Source organism: Gigantopelta aegis, chromosome 12, assembly GCF_016097555.1.
Source record: "Gigantopelta aegis isolate Gae_Host chromosome 12, Gae_host_genome, whole genome shotgun sequence".
Lineage (NCBI taxonomy): Eukaryota > Metazoa > Mollusca > Gastropoda > Neomphalida > Peltospiridae > Gigantopelta > Gigantopelta aegis.
This window is the reverse complement of record NC_054710.1, coordinates 15,968,162-15,993,246: the sequence shown is the minus strand read 5'-3', so window position 1 is coordinate 15,993,246 and position 25,085 is coordinate 15,968,162. Positions and strand designations below refer to the sequence as shown.

The 25,085-nt window shown below is 38.6% G+C and overlaps 1 protein-coding gene across 3 annotated transcripts in view; it reads left to right on the top strand.

The window, feature by feature from the left end:
• LOC121386238 (dual specificity tyrosine-phosphorylation-regulated kinase 1A-like) overlaps nt 1-25,085 on the top strand; it is a 106,428-nt gene that overhangs the window by 5,773 nt on the left and 75,570 nt on the right. The window contains exon 1 of one of the 3 annotated variants that reach the window (XM_041517068.1): nt 7,084-8,515. The exons of 1 other annotated variant lie outside the window; for it this stretch is intronic. In XM_041517068.1, coding sequence (XP_041373002.1) covers nt 8,377-8,515 — 139 coding nt within the window. In that variant the 5' untranslated portion in view covers nt 7,084-8,376. Of the gene's footprint in view, nt 1-7,083; nt 8,516-25,085 lie in introns of those variants that run through there. One more of the 3 variants, XM_041517067.1, reaches the window with a different exon arrangement.

The following is a 25,085-nucleotide window of genomic DNA, read 5'->3' as shown; positions in this document are numbered from 1 at the left end:
ACCACACAGATATATAGAGAGGAAACCCTCTGTCGCCATTTCATGGGCTACTCTTTTCGATTAGCAGCAAGGGATCTTTTATATGCACCATCCCACAGACAGGGTAGTACATACCACGGCCAGCCTTTGATATACCAGTCGTGGTGCACTGGCTGGAACGAGAAATAGCCCAATGGGTCCACCTATGGGGATCGATCGCAGACCGACCCCGCATCGAGCGAGCGCTTTACCACTGGGCTACGTCCTGCCCTGCCCTGCTGTAATTTGCCAGCATCTATTTATAAACACTGATTTTGTCGACTGGATGTAGCTAATGTGTAGTCTTCCTAAAACAAAGACTTCCTGATTCAGTTCATAACCAATCGGAACATCTCATTTCAATATCATGTAGAAAGAAAGAAAGAAATGTTTTATTTAACGACCCACTCAACACATTTTATTTACGGTTATATGGCATCAGACATATGGTTAAGGACCACACAGATTTTGAGAGAAACCCGCTGTCGCCACTACATAGACTACTCTTCCGATTAGCAGCAAGGGATCTTTTATTTGCGCTACCCACAGGCAGGATAGCACAAACCATGGCCTTTGTTGAACCAGTTATGGATCACTGGTCGGTGCAAGTGGTTTACACCTACCCATTGAGCCTTGCGGAGCACACACTCAGGGTTTGGAGTCGGTATCTGGATTAAAAATCCCATGCCTCGACTTGAATACGAACCCAGTACCTACCAGCCTGTAGACCGATGGCCTACCACAACGCCACCAAGGCTGGTACCCATAAAACAAAGACTTCCTGATCCAGTTCATAACCAATCGGAACATCTCATTTCAATATCATGTATGCTGGTATTGTTGCTATCTAGAAGTGGTTCTTGAAATCATTATTACTTTATTCAAGCATATTTCATGTGTTCTTATGCTTACTGAACAAAAATTAGAATTAAACATTTTCAATTATTTAAAACAAACCTGAAATATGAATATTTCATGTTTGGGCTACCTAAAGCAAGTTTGGGCCATTGGAAATGAAAATGTAGTGGCCCAGATTTTTTTGGAAGGGACCACCAGATTTTTTAGAGCTTGGCAGTATACCGTATCAGGGTTATTTCCGGGTGCTCAAACAATTTCGCCAAATTATCTATAAAATTTCAATAATTGCAGAAACTGAGTTACTTTCTAACAAAATATCAATTATTACATGTAATTTTAAAAAATAAAATTCGCCAATTGTTTTTAAAAATCTCAATAGTGCTAGAGCTAGCCATGCGTATATACTGTACGGTATATACAGGCATAGAAATAAGCATTGTGTCTGGTAACCCATTTACAGATTACCACAGAATATAGTTAGAATTGAATTCCTGTTATCGGTACGAGAAACGAAATCTGGAAGTAAATTTATGTAGTGGATGCTGCTTAAATGCGGAATGACTATAATTGCTTGCAATTGCACAAGTGCGCATGTACATCGATGCAATTCCTTACGAAAAAATGAAACGCTGAAGTTCGGAATGCATTGCCTGGTTTACGTTCGGAAACGAAACTACAGTTCGTTGAAATTTTTGTCAAGAATGAAACACCGTTCTTGACGGTAACCTGAACGACCATTCTCGACTTATTTCGATGCCTGCACTATCCCTGCGTATATACCAAACACATGTATGTACTAGTGATACCCCAGGACAGTGAAGATATATCTTAATTTCTACTTCTGCTGTGTGAATTGAAGCTCAGTGACACATGTTTAAAAGATCTCCCCTGACCACCCTCATCCCCACACTCCACCCCACCCATATACATTGCTCCATAAAATGATTGTACAACATATTATTTTTAAAACCGTGGAATTTTATTTTCATTTTTTATATTTAAAGGGAGGCAATTCTTACGATCTTATGATAGTGTAAAAAAAATGTGTGCAGTTGGTACTGAAAAGTTTGTTTTGTTGAATGACACCACTAGAGCACATTGATTTATTAATCATTGGCTATGGAATGTCAAACATTTGGTCATTATGACATATAGTCTTTGAAAGGAAACACAATACATTTTTCCATTAGTAGCAAGGGATCTTTTATATGCAGGATTTCTGCCAGAGGGTAAAATGGGTATGGCGCCATACCCAAATATTTTTCCAGAATTTATTTGTTTAAATTGACCTTTTGACAAAATTAATGACTCTTTATTATTACTGTATGATTTTCTTAACCCTAACCCTAAACCTAACCCATTTTCTTTCTGGGGGAGGTCTCCCATATCCCCTGTCAACATTACGTTATTGTAACTGTCGTAAATTTTTCGTCAGTTACTGTTTCATACACACAACACGGCTTGTTTCCTTTGATGTCCAGTGTGCAGACTGATTGTTGTTTTTGTTTATGTGTGGATAAAAGTGTGCATTTGGAAATAGCGGAGATACTAGTAGGTGCTGTAAAATATAGTATGGTGCTGGAAAATAAAGAGGGGCGTAGAAAAATAAAGGAGGGCGGCAGAACGTGAAAGGAGGGCGGCAAAATGAAATAATGAGGTGGGCCCTTTGTCCTGACAAGTAAAAATCTGCTCAGATAAACAAAATGCACCTTGGTGCTTGTTCTGTGGACAATTGAAAATGTTCAATGCTATTTCATTTTGAGGAAACAAACGTATCATCCTTGTACTCGAATAAAACAAACAATATATTTGGACAACAAAAGATATTGGCGAACAACGAAAGTTTAGCTAATGCAGGGCTCACCCGGTACATTGCCATATTAGCCAATTGCTAATTTTCACACAAAGTGGCTACAAAATTTAGATTTTGGCTAATAAAATAGTCCTTAAATTAACAAATTTTGAATGATGTTCAAGGAAATACTCTACATTTCCAGACCTTGCTTTTTAAGGTGCGCGGGTGCGATCGCGCATGTAATTTCAATCTGACGAGTATGAAAAACGGCGCACGTTACACTCAACAAACGGCACACGTAAAATAGATGGGTATATTTATTTCCACTGTTTACAAAAATCAACAGTTTTCATAGCTCATTTAGCTGACTGGAAGGTCCTTTTATTAAAACAATAAAAATTAAAAACATGGCAGTGGCTTCCATGCAGTCGTTAAACTGGTATTTCTCTTTGTTGGACAAATCGGGGAAATACTGGTTTAATAGACAATTTTGTAGACGTACCAGTCAAAATCCAATCAGAGCTACACTGCCTATTTTGTTTATTTTGGAGAGTGATTTTTCACTCGCCTTAGCATATTGAGGTGTGCGGTTTTCCACTCGCCTATAATTTTCAAAAACCAAGGACTGCATTTCTGAAAATTGGACCGGCCTCGGTGGCGTCGTGGCAGGCCATCGGTCTACAGGCTGGTAGGTACTGGGTTCGGATCCCAGTCGAGGCATGGGGATTTTTAATCCAGATACCGACTCCAAACCCTGAGTGAGTGCTCCGCAAGGCTCAATGGGTAGGTGTAAACCACTTGCACCGACCAGTGATCCATAACTGGTTCAACAAAGGCCATGGTTTGTGCTATCCTGCCTGTGGGAAGCGCAAATAAAAGATCCCTTGCTGCCTGTCATAAAAGAGTAGCCTATGTGGCGACAGCGGGTTTCCTCTCAAAATCTGTGTGGTCCTTAACCATATGTCTGACGCCATATAACCGTAAATAAAAATGTGTTGAGTGCGTCGTTAAATAAAACATGTCTTTCTTTCTTTCTTTCTGAAAATTGGCTAAACTAAAACATTCCAGTATGAGCTCTGCTAATGTGTTAAAAGAAATGGCATAACATTTATAAATTGACCTATTTTTATTAATTAGTATTCACATCTGAAATGTTTACCATTTACAAACAACGTAAACTCATCATCCTTTGCCTTAACACAACAGGAAGACCTGGGGGGTTTTTAAGTTTATTCAACCATGGCAAATTTAGATGTCATAAAAGATATTTGCTAAACTTTCGTTGTTGAGTATATTTGTCCGATGGACTAGTTAGTAAAACATTCTGCTTATGACCGGCCTCGGTAACGTCGTGGCAGGCCATCGGTCTACAGGCTGGTAGGTACTGGGTTCGGATCCCAGTCGAGGCATGGGATTTTTAATCGAGATACCGACTCCAAACCCTGAGTGAGTGATCCGCAAGGCTCAATGGGTAGGTGTAAACCACTTGCACCGACCAGTGATCCATAACTGGTTCAACAAAGGCCATGGTTTGTGCTATCCTGCCTGTGGGAAGCGCAAATAAAAGATCCCTTGCTGCCTGTCGTAAAAAGAGTAGCCTATGTGGCGACAGCGGGGTTTCCTCTAAAAACAAGTGTCAGAATGACCATATGTTTGACGTCCAATAGCCGATGATAAGATAAAAAAATCAATGTGCTCTAGCGGCGTCGTTAAATAAAACAAACTTCATTCTGCTTATTTCTATCACTATATGTGCTGTCTTAAAGTCTGTGGAATTGTACATGTAAAAGATCGCTCAACGAGTTACCACTGAGACTTCAATGTAAAAAAATTACCAAAAGTTCAACATCCAAATAGCTGATGATTAATAAATCATTGTGCTCTAGTGGTGTCGTTAAGCAAAAGAAACTTTTAACTTGTTGGTCATGGCTGTTGGTAAAACATTCATTCTCATTCATATAGTCATTCTGTCATTCAATAGTTTCTCTGTTCATTCATTCCCGGGTTTGTCATTGACTGGTGCTTTATAAAACTCGGCGTCGCGGTGCTGAGCGGTAGTGTTTTTCTTACGTATCTCGTGAACCAACGATAAATCTAGAGTGATTGATTGGCTGATTTTCTTCACTATAGCTCATAGTGAATGGGAGGGGCCTAGTTATTGTTACCTGTGTTACATTGTTGGACAGGAGTCAGGGTTTCTGCCAGAGGGTAAAACAGGTATGGCAACCCAAATGATTTTTTTTTTTTTTTAGAGGTAATTTTGGACAAAATTAATTACTCTTACCATTACTGTATGATTTTCTTAACCTTAACCCTAAATGTAACCCATTTTCTTTCTGGGGGAGGTCCCTACAACAATCCCTGTTGCCTGTGGTTGTTGACTTATTTATTTTTATCCTGTTGTATATAAACAAAAACGGTAAGCTATAAAACATAACACAAATGGATACAGCATGTAACAGGGCTCGAAACGGCCTGTGGCCAAGTCGCCAAATTCAACGTTAGTCGCCCAAATAATATCTTCTTTAGAGCTATAACATATGAGCCACTATTAATATTTATATAATATTATTCCACATTAAAATCTTGCTCATGGTCTGTTTACCATAATTTGCCAACATACATTATTATTTTTTGGGCCACCATATTTTTTGGCGAATTTCAAACCCTGCTGTAATGTTTATTCAGTGTCATGTCAGGCTAAGCGGAGTACTTCTTATTCAGCATTCTGTCGTGATTAGTTATACAAGTGTCCTGGGATCGATCCCCGTCGGTGGGCCCATTGGGCTATTTCTCGTTCTAGCCAGTGCACCACGACTGATATATCAAAGGCCATGGTATGTACTACCCTGTCTGTGGGATGGTGCATATAAAAGATCCCTTGCTGCTAATCGAAAAGAATAGCCCATGAAGTGGCAATAGTGGGTTTCCTCATTATCTGTGTGGTCCTTAACCATATGTTTGTTGCCATATAACCATAAATAAAATGTGTTCAGTGCGTCATTAATAAAACATTTCTCTCTTTCTGAGGGAAAGTACCTATAAAAGATCCCATGCTGCTAATGGAAAAATGTAGCAGGTTTCCTCTGATGCATATGAGTCGGAATTACCAAATGTTTGACATCCAACAGCTGATGATTAATTAATCAATGTGCTCTAATGGTGTTGTTAAACAAAGCAAACTTTATTTACACAATTCTAATATGTTAAATAGTACTGTTAGTAGTTGCTAATTAATTTACACAATTCTAATATGTTAAATAGTACTGTTAGTAGTTGCTAATTAATTTACACAATTCTAATATGTTAAATAGTACTGTTAGTAGTTTCTAATTAATTTACACAATTCTAATATGTTAAATAGTACTGTTAGTAGTTTCTAATTAATTTACACAATTCTAATATGTTAAATAGTACTGTTAGTAGTTGCTAATTAATTTACACAATTCTAATATGTTAAATAGTACTGTTAGTAGTTGCTAATTAATTTTCAAACTCTGTAGCATCTTTCACTAATACAAATTTGAAAACAAAATATTCCATGGTAGGGGAGTGGGGAATGTAATTAAACATAAAAGATATATAGTCTATTTATGATGACTAAACATTGTTCTGGAGGTGTCTTAAACATCATCAATAGCTGATGTCTATGATTAAACAATGTTATGTAGGATGGGGGGGGGGAGGTCTGTAAACATGGATAGCCGCTATCTATTATTAAACACTGTTCAAGGGGTTGGGGGGGGGGCGGGTCTGTAAACATGGATAGCCGCTATCTATTATTAAACAGTGTTCAAGGGGTTGGGGGGGGGGGGGGAGTTGGTAAACATTCCTTGACGTTTGCACCAATGTGTTATGTACATAGAAACGTCTCCTTAACAAGTTCAGACAAATACGAGGTCTGAAAAAAACTGGCTGCTCTTATTAAATGATCATATGCTTTTGTGAACACTGTCTTAGCGTCTACTGGAGTGTGTCTGTGTGTTCACTGGACCGTATCCGTAACAAGTTCAGACAAACACGAGATCAGAACCCCCCCCATAAACCCCCCCCCCCCCCCAAACAAAAACCCAAAAAACAACCCAACAACCTTGCTGCTCTTTTTAAATCATCATATGCTTTTGTGAACACTGTCTTAGCGTCTACTGGTATGTAGTGTGTGTGTTCACTGGACCTTGTCTGTAACAGGTTCAGGGAAACATGAGATAAGAAACACCCCCCCCCCCCCCCCCCCAATTTTTTAAAATAAAAAATGCTTTGTGACAACACTGTCTTAGGATCTACCGGAGAGTGTCTGCAATGTATGTACATGTGTGTGTGTTCACTGGACCGTAATCGCCAGTGACTGTGATTGACCAGGAGGTGTAGGTATTGGGAGTAGGTATGTGGATAGAATCCCTCCAGGCGTGACGGCCGGCTGGATCGCTCACTGAATGGAGTGACATCTCCCTCTCTCTCTCAATGTGTGTCTCTCCCAACCGACTCATCTCGCATACCATCACAGCCTAACAGCAGAGAGGATCTGTGCTGAAAATAGATCATCACATGTACACACACACAGAGGAAGAGAGAGAGAGAGAGAGAGACCTGCAGCCAGACAGATAGCACGACGCCAAACGGTTGTTACGAGTGCACCGATTGGTCAATTATTAATATTGCTGCTGGCCTCCAGGTTGTGTGTGAGCCAATTAAGGCTATTGGATGAACATACCAATGCAGCCCAGTTAGTGCGCTGTGCTGCGAGGAGAGGCAGTGGAGTCTGGGCCATCAGTTCCTGGGTCACCGATGACGACGGCCATCATCGTCGAATGACGTTGTTCATTACAGAGGTGAACTCAATTCGGAGGTCACACGTTAAGGCCGGTACAGTGGGTCGGTCCATCGGTCGGTCGGTCTCTCCTCCCTGTGGTGGGATCAGCTGAGACTGTGTAAGTCGGACTGAAACTCTATATACGCCATATGTGTGAGGACGTGAAGGGTCTAGTTTGTGTTGTGTATCTTCATCCGGATCTGTGTTAGTGATACAAGCTCTCTCTCTCTCTGTATGGGAGTTAAATACCACCTCCATGTGAGATATAAATATTACCACACGGTGTGGGTTAAAAATATTTCCAGTCTAAGTGGGTTATAAATATTACCTCTATGGAGGTTTAAGATATTCCTTCTGTGGATTAAGATATTACTTTTGTGGATTGAAATAGTACCTCTGTGGATAAAAATATGACCTGGATAAAATATTACGTGTGAATTAAAAAAAAAAAAATTGACTTCTGTGGATTTAAAATTTATCTTTGGATTCATATATGACCTCAGTGGATTCAGATATGACCTCAGTGGATTAAAGTATCTCTGAATTAGAAATATTAACTTGTGGATTAAGAATATTATCTTGTGGATTAAGAATATTATCTTGATGAATTAAGAATATTATTTGATGGATTAAGAATATTACCTATCAGGTTGTTACACTATCAGCACCCGAATCTTGGTGTGTAAAAATCTCACAGTGTTGTTGTTGTCGTTCTGATGTGGATATTCTGTCATTTGGATCTTACCGATGTGACGTGACGGAAACAACACAACATCATATAGTCTGGGATATGTGTGTGTAAACCCGGTGGAGGAATTTACATGGAATACCTTGGCCGTGGTTTGAACGGAGTGCACAACATTACAGACTGCACAGAGTTGTCTCCCCTGTCCGGATGGTCCGGGAGAAGGAGACACGCCTAGTTGCCATGGAGAGTGTGAATGGGTCGGAGGAGTCGATTCACTTCATAAACAACCGGTCTTTGTGGCTGCGGCATGAGCAGGAGGCATACAACAAAACCATGCGACTAAAACGTTGGTATTTTTTTTTTTTTTTTTTATTATTTTTTTTATACAAGTCTGATCCAAATTTAATAATCCAAACTGAAAATAGATGTCCGAGTTGTAATAACAGTGCCTTTGTTGATATTATTCAGGGTTTAAGTTGGCGCACAAGCAAGCTACACGACTAAAACAATTTGTTTTAGAAATCTAATTTTTATGATCCTTGTAATATAACAGAGATGGATCTAGGCATGGGGGCCCAGCGGCCAGGCCCCCCCTCCTTAAATTTTGCGATAGTTATAATTTTATTATATATTAATTTTAATTTTTTTATGATCTTCCACCAAACCTCCCCTAAAGTTCCCTTGGCATTCCATCTCATGTCACTGCCCTCGCCCCCCCCCCCCCCCCCCCCCCCCACCTAAATGGATTTTCTGGATCTGCCACTATAATAGTCCAAACTGATAATGGTTGTCTGAGTTGTAGCAACAATGCTTTTACTGAAACTATTTAGGGTTTCAGTTGGATCTCAAAACATTTAGAATTTGTTGAATTTGGTTTAAAAAAAACCCCAAGAAACAAATTTTTTATCAGCAACATTTGAAAGTTAATTAGCAACTGGTAGTTAACATTACAGAACTGTATAGTGCTCTCTGAAACATGCATAGTGAATCCCCAGATGATACTGAACAAAATGTTCCCTGTAAAGCGTGTAATAAATCTACAAAAGACCTGATGCTTTCTGACAAATTAATAATGAAATGTATTTACCAAATTCAGATTTGTCAGTTTGGTAAACAACAGCTTATTTATAAAGTATACAAGGATAGCTACATGTAGTGTGAATAGCTACATGCATTATGTAGTTTCCATTGTGTTTTTCAAGATGTCAATATGGGATGGGGTAGGAGGGAGTGTTCAGTTCAGTTCAGTTGGGAACATTGAAAACAAAGCAGTATAAACAAATTTAGAGAGAGAGGGGGGGGGGGGGGGGGGAGGGAGGGCAGAGAGGGGGGGGGAGAGAGAGAGAGATTGTACAAAACATTCATAAAGTGTAGTAAATAAATATTGAAATGCTACACACAGTATGGCTCGTAAACACTGAATCACTGTATCAAACATTCAAACAATATAATACACACAGTATGACTTGTAAACATTGAATCATATTGAATCACTGTATCAAGCAATGTAATACACACAGTATGACTCGTAAACATTGAATCACATTGAAACACTGTATCAGACATTCAAGCAATATGATCATGATCATAGAGCTTGGTGCATGTACAGACATTTCCTTTCATTTTCCACGCTAATGCTGATGCATAGCTTCTGTACTCTGACTTCAGTGGACTTGGTTTGAGTTTGGAGTTTTCCTTCTCCTAGGAGTGTTTCCTTACTAGGATTCTGAGCCGCTCCAGCCCAGTTTTGAGTTTTGGAGTTTGCTTCTCCTAGACAGTTGTCTTTCTTGACTCACGTCCTCTGTCTGTACAGTCCATATTAGTCTAGTCTCTACCCTTTGACCAGTCCAGCTTGGGTGACCCTACCAGGAGCTGATGCTCCAGCTGGCATAGCTCTCTGAGTCATTGAGACATGCAAGCTACCTCACCAGGTCAAGGAATGGACCATGAGATAGTCGAGCAATATAATGCACACAGTATGACTCGTAAACATTGAATCACATTGAAACACTGTACCATTCAAGCAATATAATGCACACGGTATGACTCGTAAACATTAAATCACACTGAAACACTGTATCCAACATTCAAGCAATATAATGCACACGGTATGACTCGTAAACATTAAATCACACTGAAACACTGTATCCAACATTCAAGCAATATAGGCTATATCTTGTTCTAGCCAGTGCACCGCGACCGGTTCATCAACGGTCGTGGTATGTGCTATCCTGTCTGGGATGGTGCATATAAAAAAATCCCATGCTACTAATGGAAAGACAATATGCCAGAATTATTAAATGTTTGACATGCAATTGCCGATGATTAATAAATCAATGTGCTCTAGTGGTGTCGTTAAACAATACACATTTTTTTATTGTATTTTTTTTCCAGCAATATAATACACACAGGATCACTTATAAACATTGAAACTACAGAGTAACAATATACTGACACACTCATAATATTATGCAATTTAATTTTGTTTTTTTTTTCAAAAAAAAAATGAAGAGCTCTGTTCTAAATATTCAAACCATATAATAAACACTGAGACTCGTATTCATAATTTTCCGTTCCAACCAGTGGTCCACAACTGATTTATCAAAGGCTGTGGTATGTGCTGTCCTGTCTGTGAGAAAGTGCATATAAAAGACCCCTTGCTGCTTATCGGAAATAGTAGCCTATGTGGCAGCAGAAATATGTCAGAATTACCATATGTTTGACGTCCAATAGCTAATGATAATGTGCTCTAGTGGCGTCGGTAAATAAAATAAACTTTCGTGTTCATAAACACTGAAGACTTCAGGTTTATGAATATGAAATACCAGTACTGTACTGAACATTGAAACTGTTTAATAAACATTGTGACACTTTATACAAAACATTCAGTGTACTAAATATTAGAAAAAGTGTACCAAATAATGCTGTATTAAATGTTGGATTGACATAATAAACATTGAAACACATTATTAAATATTGAAAAAGTATACTGTTCATTGAAACATTGTACTAAACATTGAAACACTGCAATAAATATAAAAACATGGTACAAATTATTCAAACACTGTTATAAACATAAAGACATTGTACTTAACATTGAAATATTATGAAACATAAGGTGGCTGTTATAAATATGGAAACAGTGTATTAATCATACAAACACTGTATTTAACATAAAGACATTGTACTAAACATAAAGACACTGTACTAAACATTAAAAAGGTGTATTACACATTTTCAACGTAAACATGAAGACACTGTAATACAAAAAACATGAACACTGTACAACACATTGAAACACTTCAGGCCTTGATCTTAACTTTTTCAGTGGTAGCCATAAAACTTAGTAGCTCTCAGTAAAGACTGGTGTAGGAAGGATTGGGGGGAGGGGGGGGGGGGGGGGGGGCATGTACTCCCCACTTTTCAGATATTTTGCTTTATAATTGTGTAAAAGTGTTTAATTATAAAAAATGTGCCCCCCCCCCCCCATTTTTGGCACCTTCCTACGTCACTGTAACCCATGATTTTAATAAATTTAAAAGAGAGCGAGAGAAAAAAAGAAGAGCGAAGTCATTTATTTTTATTTAAACGTTATTTTAGGTGGAGATTTTAGGTGTTTAAGCGTCTTGTTGACTGCGGAGTAACTGGATGTGCAAAAAAAAATCTGGTAGCCCGAGCAACAAATCTGTAGCCAAAAGACCCCGGGCTACTGCTAAGGTCGAGCCCTGTGTAGTGAACATGAAGGCGCTGTACTAAATATGAAAACACTTTACTACACATTGGAACACGACTGAACAGTGTAAGAGCCATAACAAACATTGCTCAAAGTAATACTACACCAAATAACTTCTGGCTGGGTCAAAGTTTGAGGTGCACCCAACTTTTGATAGAGAAGTGAACACCACAAGTCCTGTGATTGGTGATAAATGTGAGTGTCATGGTTGTAAAAAGTAAAAGTTTCATCTGGGTAAAAAAAAAAGAAGCCATTTTATTTCATCTAGTACCACTGTGTCAAGTAGCCTTGTTCTTGAAACATGTATGGGGTACCTGTAAAAAAAAAAGTACTTGAATTTTGTGCGGAACTAGGGTAGTCATACACGCTACCCGTTATCTCAGAAATGAGCAGCTTGACCCCCAATGTTTTCTGATTCACTTTAAGTGTGAGGGGTGGTACTGGTAGTATTTATATCCGTGGCGTTTATGTCGATTGATACGCTGCAGGTAGGAGTTTTAGCCACATATGTTACTATTGTCGTCTGTGGGATTTGATTTGGTAGTATACACCCTCAAGGTGTGCTAACCATTAAACTGAAATCCACTGACTAACGCTGAACTGGTGGCCGGATATAGCTTGATGCGTGGTCAGTCTAGGTTTGATATCCGTCTGTGGGCCCATTAGGCTATTTCTCATCCCAACCAGTGCACCACGACTGGTATATATCAAAGGCTGTGGTATGTGCTATTCTGTCTGTGGGATGATGCATATATAAAAGATCCCTTGCTATTAATGGAAAAAATGTAGTGGGTTTATTCTCTAAGATTATAACTCAAAATTATAAAATGTTTGACATCCAGTAGCTGATGATTAATAATCCAGTGTGCTCTAGTGGTGTCGTTAAACAAAACAAACTTTACCCATAAGACAGGTTTTGTGGTATAATTTTCATAACAACTGTGATGGAATAGTTTAACGGACTAGTCTACTAGATAATTATGGGTTAGAAATGTTTTGAAATTGGACCCTGGTTTTCATGCACCTTATTACATTTTAAATAGCTGTTGTTGTTTTTATAAAAATATATCCATTAATTCCCAAGATTTTGTACCCTCTCAGGGTTTCTGGCAAAGGGTAAAATTGGTCTCACACCATACTCAAATGCTTTGCGAATTTTTTTTTTTAAAATTAACATTTTCGTGCAATTATTATTAGTTTTAACCCTAACCCTAACCCATTTTCTTTCTGGGGGAGCCCCCACCCCCACCCCCACCCCCACCCCCTGTCGACTGCAGTTGCATTCAGCGTGCACATTGTGAATATTCAATTGCAGAGCACCATACTCAAAAATTTCTTTCTAACAGAAACCCTGCCTCTAGCAGAATCCATGCCAGTGACTAAATACATATCCATGCATGTCAGTGTACTGACGATGACCTTTGACGCCAGCTGGTGTTGAAATCGACCTATTATTATGATCAACACAGAGTAAACACATTGTTCACAAACACGTTTGACACAGCCTTTACATACCACTTTGATTTCATCTACTCTAATGTTACAGCTGTTGAATTTCTCTACCATAAGATAGCACGTGTTAATTTTTTCTACTGAAATACTGTACGTGTTACTCGGGCCATACGATTTCATGGGAAACACTTTTTCGGTTCTGTGCCATGTGATCATGGGAACCCACTGCTGAATAGTCATATTCCATCATTAAATTATGAATGAATGAATGAATGAATGAATGAATAATGTTTAACGACACCCCAGCATGAAAAATGCATAAGCTATTGGGTGTCAAACTATGGTAATGCAAACAAATAAGGTGATGATCAACATCAATATAAAAAGTCAAGATTTAAATAAAATCAGTGTAAAGAACTGTGCAGAAATACAAATATCATAGACAGATACTGACTTTTACTCAAAAGGTGCCCCAGAAGGGGGGTTGTGCTGTATTGGCCATTCTCAAAGAGAATGTTACACCCCTGCACCACGGTGAGGTTACAGCACGTGCAGAGGCATTACATTAAGCACATCATTTATTGTAGGTATAATGGGTTACTCAAAAAAAAGGAAATAGACTGCCAGAATTAATTTTTTGTGTAAACAATAAATGGGCTATGCAGAATTTCAGTGATCAGAGGCCTGTTGTGAACTGACGTTTTTTATTCTTCTTTCTCTTGTGAACTGTGGTGCACATGTTCCACTACAGCAGAAATTAAACAAAGTTAAAAAAAAAAAAATACAGAGAAAGAAAATAACCCAAAACAACCACACCGAAAAAAAAAAAAAAAAATGAAAGAAAAAGTTCAAATTCTTTAGCGATGACAGAGTAAACGTTGTGTTGTGATTCTTCCTGTGTAAATCGGGTCACGGCGATGTGGTCGTCTCACTAGGTCGCGCTGACCCGTCTTACAGCGTTGACGAAATACCACATCAATGTGTGCTCTGCCAATACATGCTGAAAATGCACTGAAGAAACGCTGTGCAATTAGAAAGAAAGAAATGTTTTATTTAACGACACACTCAACATATTTTATTTACGGTTATATGGTGTCAGAGACATATGGTTAGGGACCACACAGATAATGAGAGAAGAAAACCGCTGTTGCCACTTCTTGGGCTACTCTTTTCGATTAGCAGCAAGTGATCTTTTATATGCACTATCCCACAGACAGGGTAGTACATACCTCGGCCTTTGATATACCAGTTGTGGTGCACTGGCTGGAACGAGAAATAGCCCAATGGGTCCACCGACGCGGATCGATCCCAGACCAACCGTGCATCGAGCGAGCGCTTTACCACTGGGCTATGTCTTGCCCACTGTACAATTAGAAGTCCTCAAACCAGTTATTAGTCTTTTGGGAAAACAGGTTTCTTCTCTTTCTTTCTCTCACCCAAATGTCAAATTGCAGCGATAGAAATACACAGAATTTTTCGCTAGTCCACCAGACAAGTACATCTAGAAATCTACTTGTTAAGCAATATTTTCACTCGTCCACCGGACAAGTACATCTAGAAATCTACTTGTTACGCAATATTTTCACAGACAAGTACATCTAGAAATCTACTTGTTAAGCAATATTTTCACTCGTCCACCGGACAAGTACATCTAGAAATCTACTTGTTAAGCAATATTTTCACTCGTCCACCGGACAAGTACATCTAGAAATCTACTTGTTAAGCAATATTTTCACTCGTCCAAATGAATGCTTTGTTTTATTCAAGTACAAGAACCATATTTTTGATTGCTCAAAATGAAACTGCATTGAACATTTTCACTTGTCCACTGGACAACCATTGGGGCACATTTTGCTTGTCCGAGCAGATTTTCACTTGTCCGAGCAGATTTTCACTTGTCTGGACAAACGGACAAGTGCTTATTTCGAACACTGAAATGGTCATATGTTAACCTTTAGACTACTGGATTAATTTTTAACAAAAACCACGTTGAGTGGGTACAAGTTTATAATTTTTACTCACATATATTCACTTAAATGTCTTATAAAAACATGAAATAAAGTTAATATATTAATCGGTAAGTATTATTTTCGTGTCTTTTTTTGTAATTTTTATTATTTTAGATCGGCTAATGGTGATTAAAATTAGGCAAAAAATCGAAAAAGTTGCATTTACTTACGGGCATTTGTGGCCAGCTGTCCAGTATTTATGTCCATTATTCCCGATAACAGTGGTTTTCTGACCAGAATTTTTTTTAAAACCCGAACTAAGATTCATATTGCAATATTTGGTAATTTTCGTTGTTGGTAAAACGATCAAATTTATTATCAAATTAGCTGTCACAGTCGGCTATCGATCCCTGAAAATGACCGCGACGTGCCGCCATTGTTGTCAAGCGAAAATACTTGCCGAAAACTACTTTTTGAACACAAAATGTCACGGTATTATCAATTGAAAAAATCAAAACAAAAGCGACCATTTTGAAAAAAAATAAAAATTCTTTTATTATATTTCCGTTTCCGGTGAGTGTCGTGTGCAAAACGGCGGGAAATATGAATTGGGGAATGCACTGTATACAGTGTATAGTATGTCGACTGACGTGACGTCGGGCGAGATATCTCGCCTGCAGTAGTCAGAAGGTTAAGGCAAGATGGTATTAGACTATTGAGGCACGGTGCCGCACCATGCTAAAACAAGCTAGGGAAAACACTAAATATATATTACTGTTATTATTGAATGTTTGACATCCAATAGCCAGTAGACTGTAGTGATGTCATTAAAAAAAAAACCCAACCCTATAACTTAAAAATTTGCTGAGATTGTTAAACAAATTTATATGCATTTCCTTTTCATTTATATTTATCCTCATCGGTGGGCCCCTTGGGCTATTTCTCGTTCCAGCCAGTGCACCACGACTGGTATATCAAAGGCTGTGGTATGTGCTATCCTGTGCATATAAAAGATCTCTTTCTATTCATGGAAATGTAGTATGTTTTCGCTCAAAGACTGTCAAAATTGGCAATAGCTGATGATTAATAAATCAATGCACTCTACAGGTTACCACAAATTACAGCCTGATAACCTATAGGTTACCACAACTATATGAAAGTTAGAATTGAATTCCTGTTACTACTACTTTTAACGCAGATGTTTTGAAATTGTATCGGTCCGCACGAACATTGGTGCAATTTTGTAGAAGAAAATGAAACGCTGAAGTCCAGAATGCATTGCCTGGTTTACTTTCGGAAACGAAACTACAGTTCGTGGACATTTTTGTCAAGAACGAAACACTGTTCTCGACTTTTTCTTACGTATGGTAACCTTCTGGTAACCTAAACAAACAACCGTTCTCGACTTATTTCGATGCCTGTTCACTGTATATTCTAAATATCGGGGGGGGGGGGGGGGGGGGGGGGGGGGGCGGCGGCTAATAACTGACAAAGCTTTCTTAAGCAATATCACACCATCCTTGTGTAAGATACAATGAGATATTTTGTTCTGTACTTGTATGTGTTTATGTTGCACACCGAGATCACAGTCGCGAGACCACCTGAGATGCTCGCATTGCAGGATGGAACCATCTCATTGGATCCATTCAGCTGATTGGGTTTTTTATCTTGTTCCAACCAATGTACCACAATTGGTCAAAGGCCGTGGTATGTACTTTACTGTCTGTGGGGAAATTGCATATAAAAGATCCCTTGCTACGTTATGAAAAATGTAGCCGGTTTCGTCCGATGACTACGTGCCAGAATTACCATGTTTTACATCCAATAGCCGATGATTAATTAATCAATGTGCTCTAGTGGTGTCGTTAAACAAAACAAACTTTTAACTTTTCCCCCACAGACAGGACAGCATATACGACCTCTTTTGAAATACCAGTCATGAGGCAAAACCTAACTAAAGAATGGGACCAGTGAGGGGTGGCTATATAGGATATCAAACAAAAGTAGATATACACACAAAAAACTAATGACAATGAAACCCCTCTAAACCGGACACCCTCGGGACCAAGTAAAATGTCCGGTTTTAAGAGGTGTCCAGTTTAGAGAGGTTAAGTTCTTTATTAATTTAAAAAACAGGACCGTGAAAAATGTCCAGTTTTGAGGGAATTCCGGTTTACAGAGGGTCCAGTTTTGAGAGGTTAAGTTCTTTATTAATTTAAAAAACAGGACCGTGAAAAATGTCCAATTTTGAGGGAATTCCGGTTTACAGAGGGTCCAGTTTTGAGAGGTTTCACTGTACCAACAAAACAGTATAAACAGCTGTGAAGAGTTAAAACTTTGTTTTGTTTGACGACACCACTCAAGCACATTGATTTATTTATCATCAACTATTGGATAACAAATATTTGGTAATTTTGACATGTATATAATCTTAGAGAAGAAATTCGCTGTATTTTTCTTTTTTTGGCAAGGGATCTTTTCTATGCACCATCCCATAGACAGGATAGCACATACCACAGCTTTTGATGTACCGGTCGTGGTGCACAGGCTGGAGCGAGAATTAGCCCAATGGGCCCACCGATAGGGATTGATCCCAGACCGACCGTGCATCAAGCAAGTGTTTTACCACTGGGCTACGTCCCGTCCCATCTCCCTATGTGAAGTCTTTTTTTTCTTCTTTCTTTTCCGGTTTTGTGTTGGGTATGAAATATTTTAAAATAAATAGAATTACCAGTAGAATAATGACTGCCAACGAAGCCATAGTGGTCTATGGGTTCGATCCCCGTAGGTGGGCCCATTGGGCTATTTCTCGTTCCAGCCAGTGCACCACAACTGGTATATCAAAGACCATGGTATGTACTATCCTGTCTGTGGGATGGTGCATGTAAAAGATTCCTTGCTGCTAGTTGAAAAGAGTAGCCCATGAAGTGGCGACAGTGGGTTTTATGGTCCTTAACCATATGTCTGACGCCATATAATGGTAAATAAAATGTGTTTAGTGTGTTGTCCTTCCTTTCTTCTACTGAATAGGTTGACTGGTAGCAGCCTGCATTGATTGTCACAGATGGCTATTGTTTGCAAGTATGTAAATCTTGTCGAGGTAGTAAAATCAACACTTACCAGTCAAGTGTGCGATACAAGCGATAAGTTAGAGTGAGTCGGTATATTCACACTGATAACTGGTGAATCAAACAGCTATAACAGGATATTAATGCGCTTGTCCATTCACCCTCGAGAAAACATTATGTCCCGTTGATCGGTGTGGAGGGCCACTTTGCGGGATCAATGTAGTTACTGTGAAGAAATTTGGTTTTAAAAGGCATCGTGTCGGTAATTTTCAGTCACTGTTAAGAAATTGGTTTTTAAAGGCATCGTGTCGGTAATTTTCAGTCACTGTTAAGAAATTGGTTTTTAAAGGCATCGTGTCGGTAATTTTCAGTCACTTAAGAATTTTTTTTTTTTTTTAAAGCAGCGTGTCAAAAAAGTTTTGATCACTATGGAGAAACTTTTTAAAGATCATTGTTTATGAAATTTTTAGTTAGGTTTCTTGTATGAAGAAACCTGTTTTATAAAGGCAATGTCGATAATTTTTAGTCACTATGGAGCAAGTTTTATTAATAGCAGCATGTCAGGAATTTTCAGTCATGAAGAAACCAGTTTAGAAAAGCATTACATGTATGTTGGGAATTTTTACTTGCCATAATTAAAACAAAAACCTTACATTTTTTAACAAAGGACCATGTCATTCCATTTTTCAAATCTGATGTATTCTAAAGTTAAAGTTTGTATTGTTTAATGACACCACTAGAGCACGTTGATTTATTAATCATTAGCTATTGGATGTCAAACGTGGTAATTTTGACACCAGTCTTCAAAGAAAACTTGCTACATTATTCAACTAGCAGCAAGAGATCATTTGTATGCACTTTACCACAGACATGACAGCACATACCACAGCCTTTGATATACCAGTCATGGAGTACTGGTTGGTACGGGACGGGGGGGGGGGGGGTGGGGTGGGGTGAGAAGAACAGTCGGAGAATGGGTCCACTGAGGACAGTTGCGAATTTCAAACAATTAGCAAATTTTATTGTTATTTAGAACCTATTGTTTAACCTATCCTGTCAAATGACTGATGTGAAGATGAGTTTGTTTTACTAATATTGAGTGTTGTTAGGTACGTCTGTCACCTGTCGCATTACGATCTGACCTCTGTACGGAACGACCTATTTAATACAAGAAACAACACCTATATTACGATGATTGTAATTTGTTCTGTACTGGGACACATTCATAAATGATTGGGGGGAAAAAAGGAAAAATGTCAGGAAATTTAAGACTGAATTTCTTCATTCCACCATTTTAAAGTTCTTGTTGGGTTTTTAAAAAAATTACAAAGTGTAACAAACAATGTGCTGGGGTGTCATTAAACAAACATAAATCCCTTCTAATATCACAGTTACGTGTGCTATGTGCTTTTCACCTAAAGCTACTGATTAAACAATATGCTGGGGTGTCATTAAACATTCCTTTCCTTTCTAATATCACAATTACGGTACTATGTTGTATACTCAATAGACATTGTTTAAACAGTGTGCTGAGGTGTCGGTAAACAAACATTCGTTTCTAATATCACAATGCCTATGTTATATATACTCAATAGACACTAATTAAACAATGTGCTGAGGTGTCATTAAACAAACATTCCTTTCTTTTCTAATATCACAATTATTATGTTATATACCCAATTGACACTGAGTAAACAATGCTGGGGTGTCATTAAACAAACATCCCTTTCTAATATCACAATTACTATGTATGTTAAACACTAAACTGCTTTCTGATATCTCAATTGGTATAAAAGTTAGTGTGTTTTCTTTAATGATACCAGCACATTGATTTATTAATCATCGGTTATTGGATATTTGGTAATTTTGACAAGTCTTGGAGATGAAACTTGCTACATTTTTCCATTAGTAGCAAGGGATCTTTTTATATGCACCATCCCACAGACAGGATAGCACATACCATGGCCTTTGTTATACCAGCCGTGGCGCGCTGGTAAGAGCGACAAATAGCCCATGGCTCAATTACTCTGTTAGACACTGACTAAAAAATGTGCTGGGGTGTCATTAAACAGAAAGAAATGTTTTATTTAACGACACTCAACACATTTGATTTACGGTTATATGGCATCGAACCATACAGTTCGATGCCATATAACCACACAGATATTGAGAGAGGAAACCCGCTGTTGCCACTTCATGGACTGTTCTTTTCGATTAGCAGCAAGGGATCTTTTATATGCACCATCCCACAGACAGGATAGTACATACCACAGCCTTTGATATACCAGTCAGTGTTCGAGATTAAAAATTTTGGGCAGTATCCCAGTTGGATACTAACATTTCAAAATCTGGTATCCCACCTGAGAATTTAGTATTATATGGTATCCTGGTGGGATACTGGGTTCTTGAAGTCTGGTATCCAAAATTAAATTCTGGTATCCCCGGGATATCGGGATACCGTTAATCTCGAACACTGCCAGTTGTGGTGCACTGGCTGAAACGAGAAATAGCACAATGGGCCGACCGACGGGGATCGATCCTACACCGACCGTGCATCAAGCGAGTGCTGTACCACTGGGCTACGTCCCGCACATCATTAAACCAGACATTCCTTTCATTCTGTAGTTATTTATTTAAATGCACTGTGCTCTATGAAGTCTATTAGGAATAAATTCCACAAATACATTTAGGTCTTTGTCCTACGGTAATCCGAACATTGCAAGTCTTCGAGGCGACAAGAGTCGTTTTGTCGGTTAGTGAATCTGTGTTAAAACCCTTACAATCCGATTGTCCGTGCCGAATATCTCGTTGTGTGGAATGTCGTAAATCCACGACTAAACAGGACACTCGGACCACTGGAGGGGAGACCCTGGAACAAGTGAAAGTACAGGGCACGCGACTGGTCTGCCAGTTGCAAGGCAGACGATAATCTGTGTCATCATTATATTGGTTGTTTTGTGAGTGGGACGTAATCTTGATAATGATAATCTCAGTCATCATTATATTGCTCGTTTTGTGCTTGGAATGTAGTCTTGATAATGATAATCTCATTTTTCAATATATTGGTCGTTTTGTGCTTGGAATGTAGTCTTGATAATCGCTGTTGGATTGAGACACACATGATACATGCAGCACACACATATGCATGCATGTTGTTGAAAACTGCCACGTTGGAATGCGACGTTGAGTAATCTAGATGTACTCCGTGCACAGTGATGGAATGTATTAAAGGGACATTCCTGACTTTTCTGCAATTTTTAAGATGTTATCGACTAACAGAGACTTTTTGACGACTGTAATTACATATCAAATATATTTCTCTGAATAAAATATTAGTGGCTATATATTAAACGTGTTTCTGATCGTTCTAATATTTGTACTAGGTTATATTTCATTTTATTTCCTAAAAAGATTTTTTTGTACATACGAAATTATTTAAAGACAAAACTCCAGTTTGTGCTTCTTACAAATATTAAGATGACCAGAAACACATTGAATATACAGACACTGATATTCTAAAAAAAAAAAAATATTTAATCTGTAAATTTAATCGTAGAAATATTTTATTAGTCGGAAACATCTTACAATGCAGTAAACTCAGGAATGTCCCTTTAAGAGAAACATCTTACAATGCAGCAAACTCGGGAATGTCCCTTTAAGAGAAACATCTTACAATGCAGCAAACTCGGGAATGTCCCTTTAAGAGAAACATCTTACAATGCAGTAAACTCGGGAATGTCCCTTTAAGAGAAACATCTTACAATGCAGTAAACTCAGGAATGTCCCTTTAAGAGAAACATCTTACAATGCAGCAAACTCAGGAATGTCCCTTTAAAGGACTGTGCGGTACAGTTTTTAAAAGTACAGCTGTTTGGTGTCTAATATGTGGTTATTTCTACATTTGTTGAGAAGAAAGCTGAACTTTGCTACTGCCATGCAGGCCCAGGTGATTGAACCGGTGATCCACAGGACATGAGGCTAGCACTGTACCACTGAGCTACATTCCGACCCGACAACAATAAAGTTAATTCTCATTCCTTTCCTTTCTTCACCAACACTCGTAGTTAACAATTTGTTACCAAGGACAACTTTAAAGGGTTGTCGCCGAAGACAAAGTGCTCACCTACAAATATTTTGAACCTGCCTACAGCAATTGTAAAACAGTGAATTTTTCCACAAATCTGAAAACGAAAAATTATCCCTACAAACAATGCTAGTAATGTTTTCTCAGTGACAAAAAAAACAAAAAACCCTCCCGTCAGTAAAGCCACTATATATCTGGTTACGTTTGAATCCTGTTCGGTTGAGCAGGGCTTCTGGAATTTTTGTAAAATCCACTAGCCATGGGATCAATAATTTAAAAAATGTACTAGCCTCGATTAAAAATTCACTAGCCCTACTTTACTTTAAGTCAATACAATTTTACTAAATAATAGTAGTAATCAAATATGTCAAAGGGACTACACTAAAGAGGGAGATAGAGCTTAAAAAGGTTAACATTAGGGGTTGGAGTGGGGTCAGTATATTCATATTTACAAACTAGACCCAACTGCAACATTTGACAAAAAAAAAATTTCACTAGCCGTCGGGCATGGCAGTTCTAGTTATTTACTAGCCCATCATTGAATATCACTAGCCACGGGAGTCTGGCTACCATAATCTAGAAGCCCTGGATTGAGAACTGGATGTAGCCCAGTGGTAAAGTGCTAGCCTGATGTGCGGTCAGTCTAGGATCGATCCCCATCAGTGGGCCCATTGGGTTATTTCTCGTTTCAGCCAGTGCTTCACAACTGGTATATCAAAGGCCTGTGCATGGTATGTGCTATCCAGTCTGTGGGATGATGCATATAAAAGATCCCTTGCTACTAATGGTAAAATGTGGCGGGTTTCTTCTCTAATGTATGTCAGAATAACCAAATGTTGGACATTCAGTAGCCTATTATTAATAAATCAATGTGCTCTGGTGGTGTCGTTATACAAAACAACAAATTATTTTTTTTATTTTTTATTAAGATGGACTAGAAAATCTAATACTGTTGTGGAATGTTGGTGATGGTGAGTGATGTTACAGTTGGGCTGATTCATGTATAAATAATACCCACACACGTGTGTATGTTATTGATAACAACCCTACAGTGGAATGCTAAACTATGTGGAGAATGCCAAACACTGTAAACAACAACTCGCTATTTCGGTGACAAGGTGTAGTAGCCAGTGGAGTGGCGACAGTGGGTTTCCTCTCTAATTACTTCTATGGCCCTTGTTTGCTCTGTTTAATGACACCACTGGAGCACATTAATTAATTAATCATCAGCTATTTGATGTCAGACATTTGGTAATTTTGACTCGTAGATTTTATATTTTAGACGAAACTCGCTACATTTTTCCACTAGAAGTAAGATATATTTTCCACAGACAGGACAACACATACCACTGTCTTTGATATACCAGTCGTAGGGTACTGGTTGGGATTGGGGGTGGAAACCCATTTAGAAAATGGTTCCGCTGAAGTGGTTTGATCCTACTAGCACTCTAAGCAATATCCCATTCTTGTATTACCAAATGTTTGACATCCCATAGCCGATGATTAATACCGGTAAATCAATGTGCTCTAGTGGTGTCTTTAAACAAAAAACAAAACAAACTAAGACTATCAAAATTACCAAATGTGTGACATCCAATAGCCGATGTCCTCAAGTTGTAACACTGACGGGGATCGATCTTGGACTGACTACACATCAAGTGAGCGCTTTATAACTGGGATATACTTCTCACCCCTCTATGATGGAATTAACCGTGACCTAGATCTATGGCCGGCACACATACCAGCTGGTGTTTAATTTGTCCAGCAGATATGTGCTAACATTCTTGGAACATTGTTAACATCTGACTTTTTCACTGTCCCTCCGTGGATATGTCTGTTGCTTAAACAATGTCTTCTTTTGTGTATAGAAAGCACACGTACATACATGAAATACAAGCACATAGGTCAAATATAGATGTTTGAAACAGTATTGCACAGAGTATATGATGTATGTCTACCATACACATACAAGAAATGTAGGTCATTTACTCTGTTGGTGCAGCAGGTTTACAGTCCTGAGGAATTTTTACAGTTTGTTTATATAAAGATGCCTTGTGCTCTAAAGTGCTTGGGGCTGGATGTAGCCCAGTGGTAAAGCATTCGCTCGATGCGTGGTCGGTGTGTGATTGATCCCCGTCATCGGGCTATTTCTCGTTCCAGCCAGTGCACCACGACTGGTATATCAAATGCCGTTTTATGTACTACCCTGTCTGTGGAATGGTGCATATAAAAGATCCCTTGCTGCTAATCGAAAAGAGTAGTCAATGAAGTGGCGGGTTTCCTCCCTCAGTATCTGTGTGGTCCTTAACCATATGTCTGATGTCATATAACTGTAAATAAAAAAGTATGTGCTCTCCTGTCTATGGGATGGTGCATATGAAAGATCCCTTGCTACTAATGGAAAAATGTAGCGGGTTTCCTCTCTAAGACTATATGTCACAGTTATCAAATATTTGACATCCAATAGCCAATGTGCTCTAGTGGTGTCATTAAACAAAATAAATGTAGCAGGTTTCCTTTCTAAGACTATATATCCTAATTACCAAATGTTTGACATCCAATGGCCGATGATTTATAAATCAGTGTGCTCTAGTGGTGTCGTTAAACAAAACAAATGTAGCAGGTTTCCT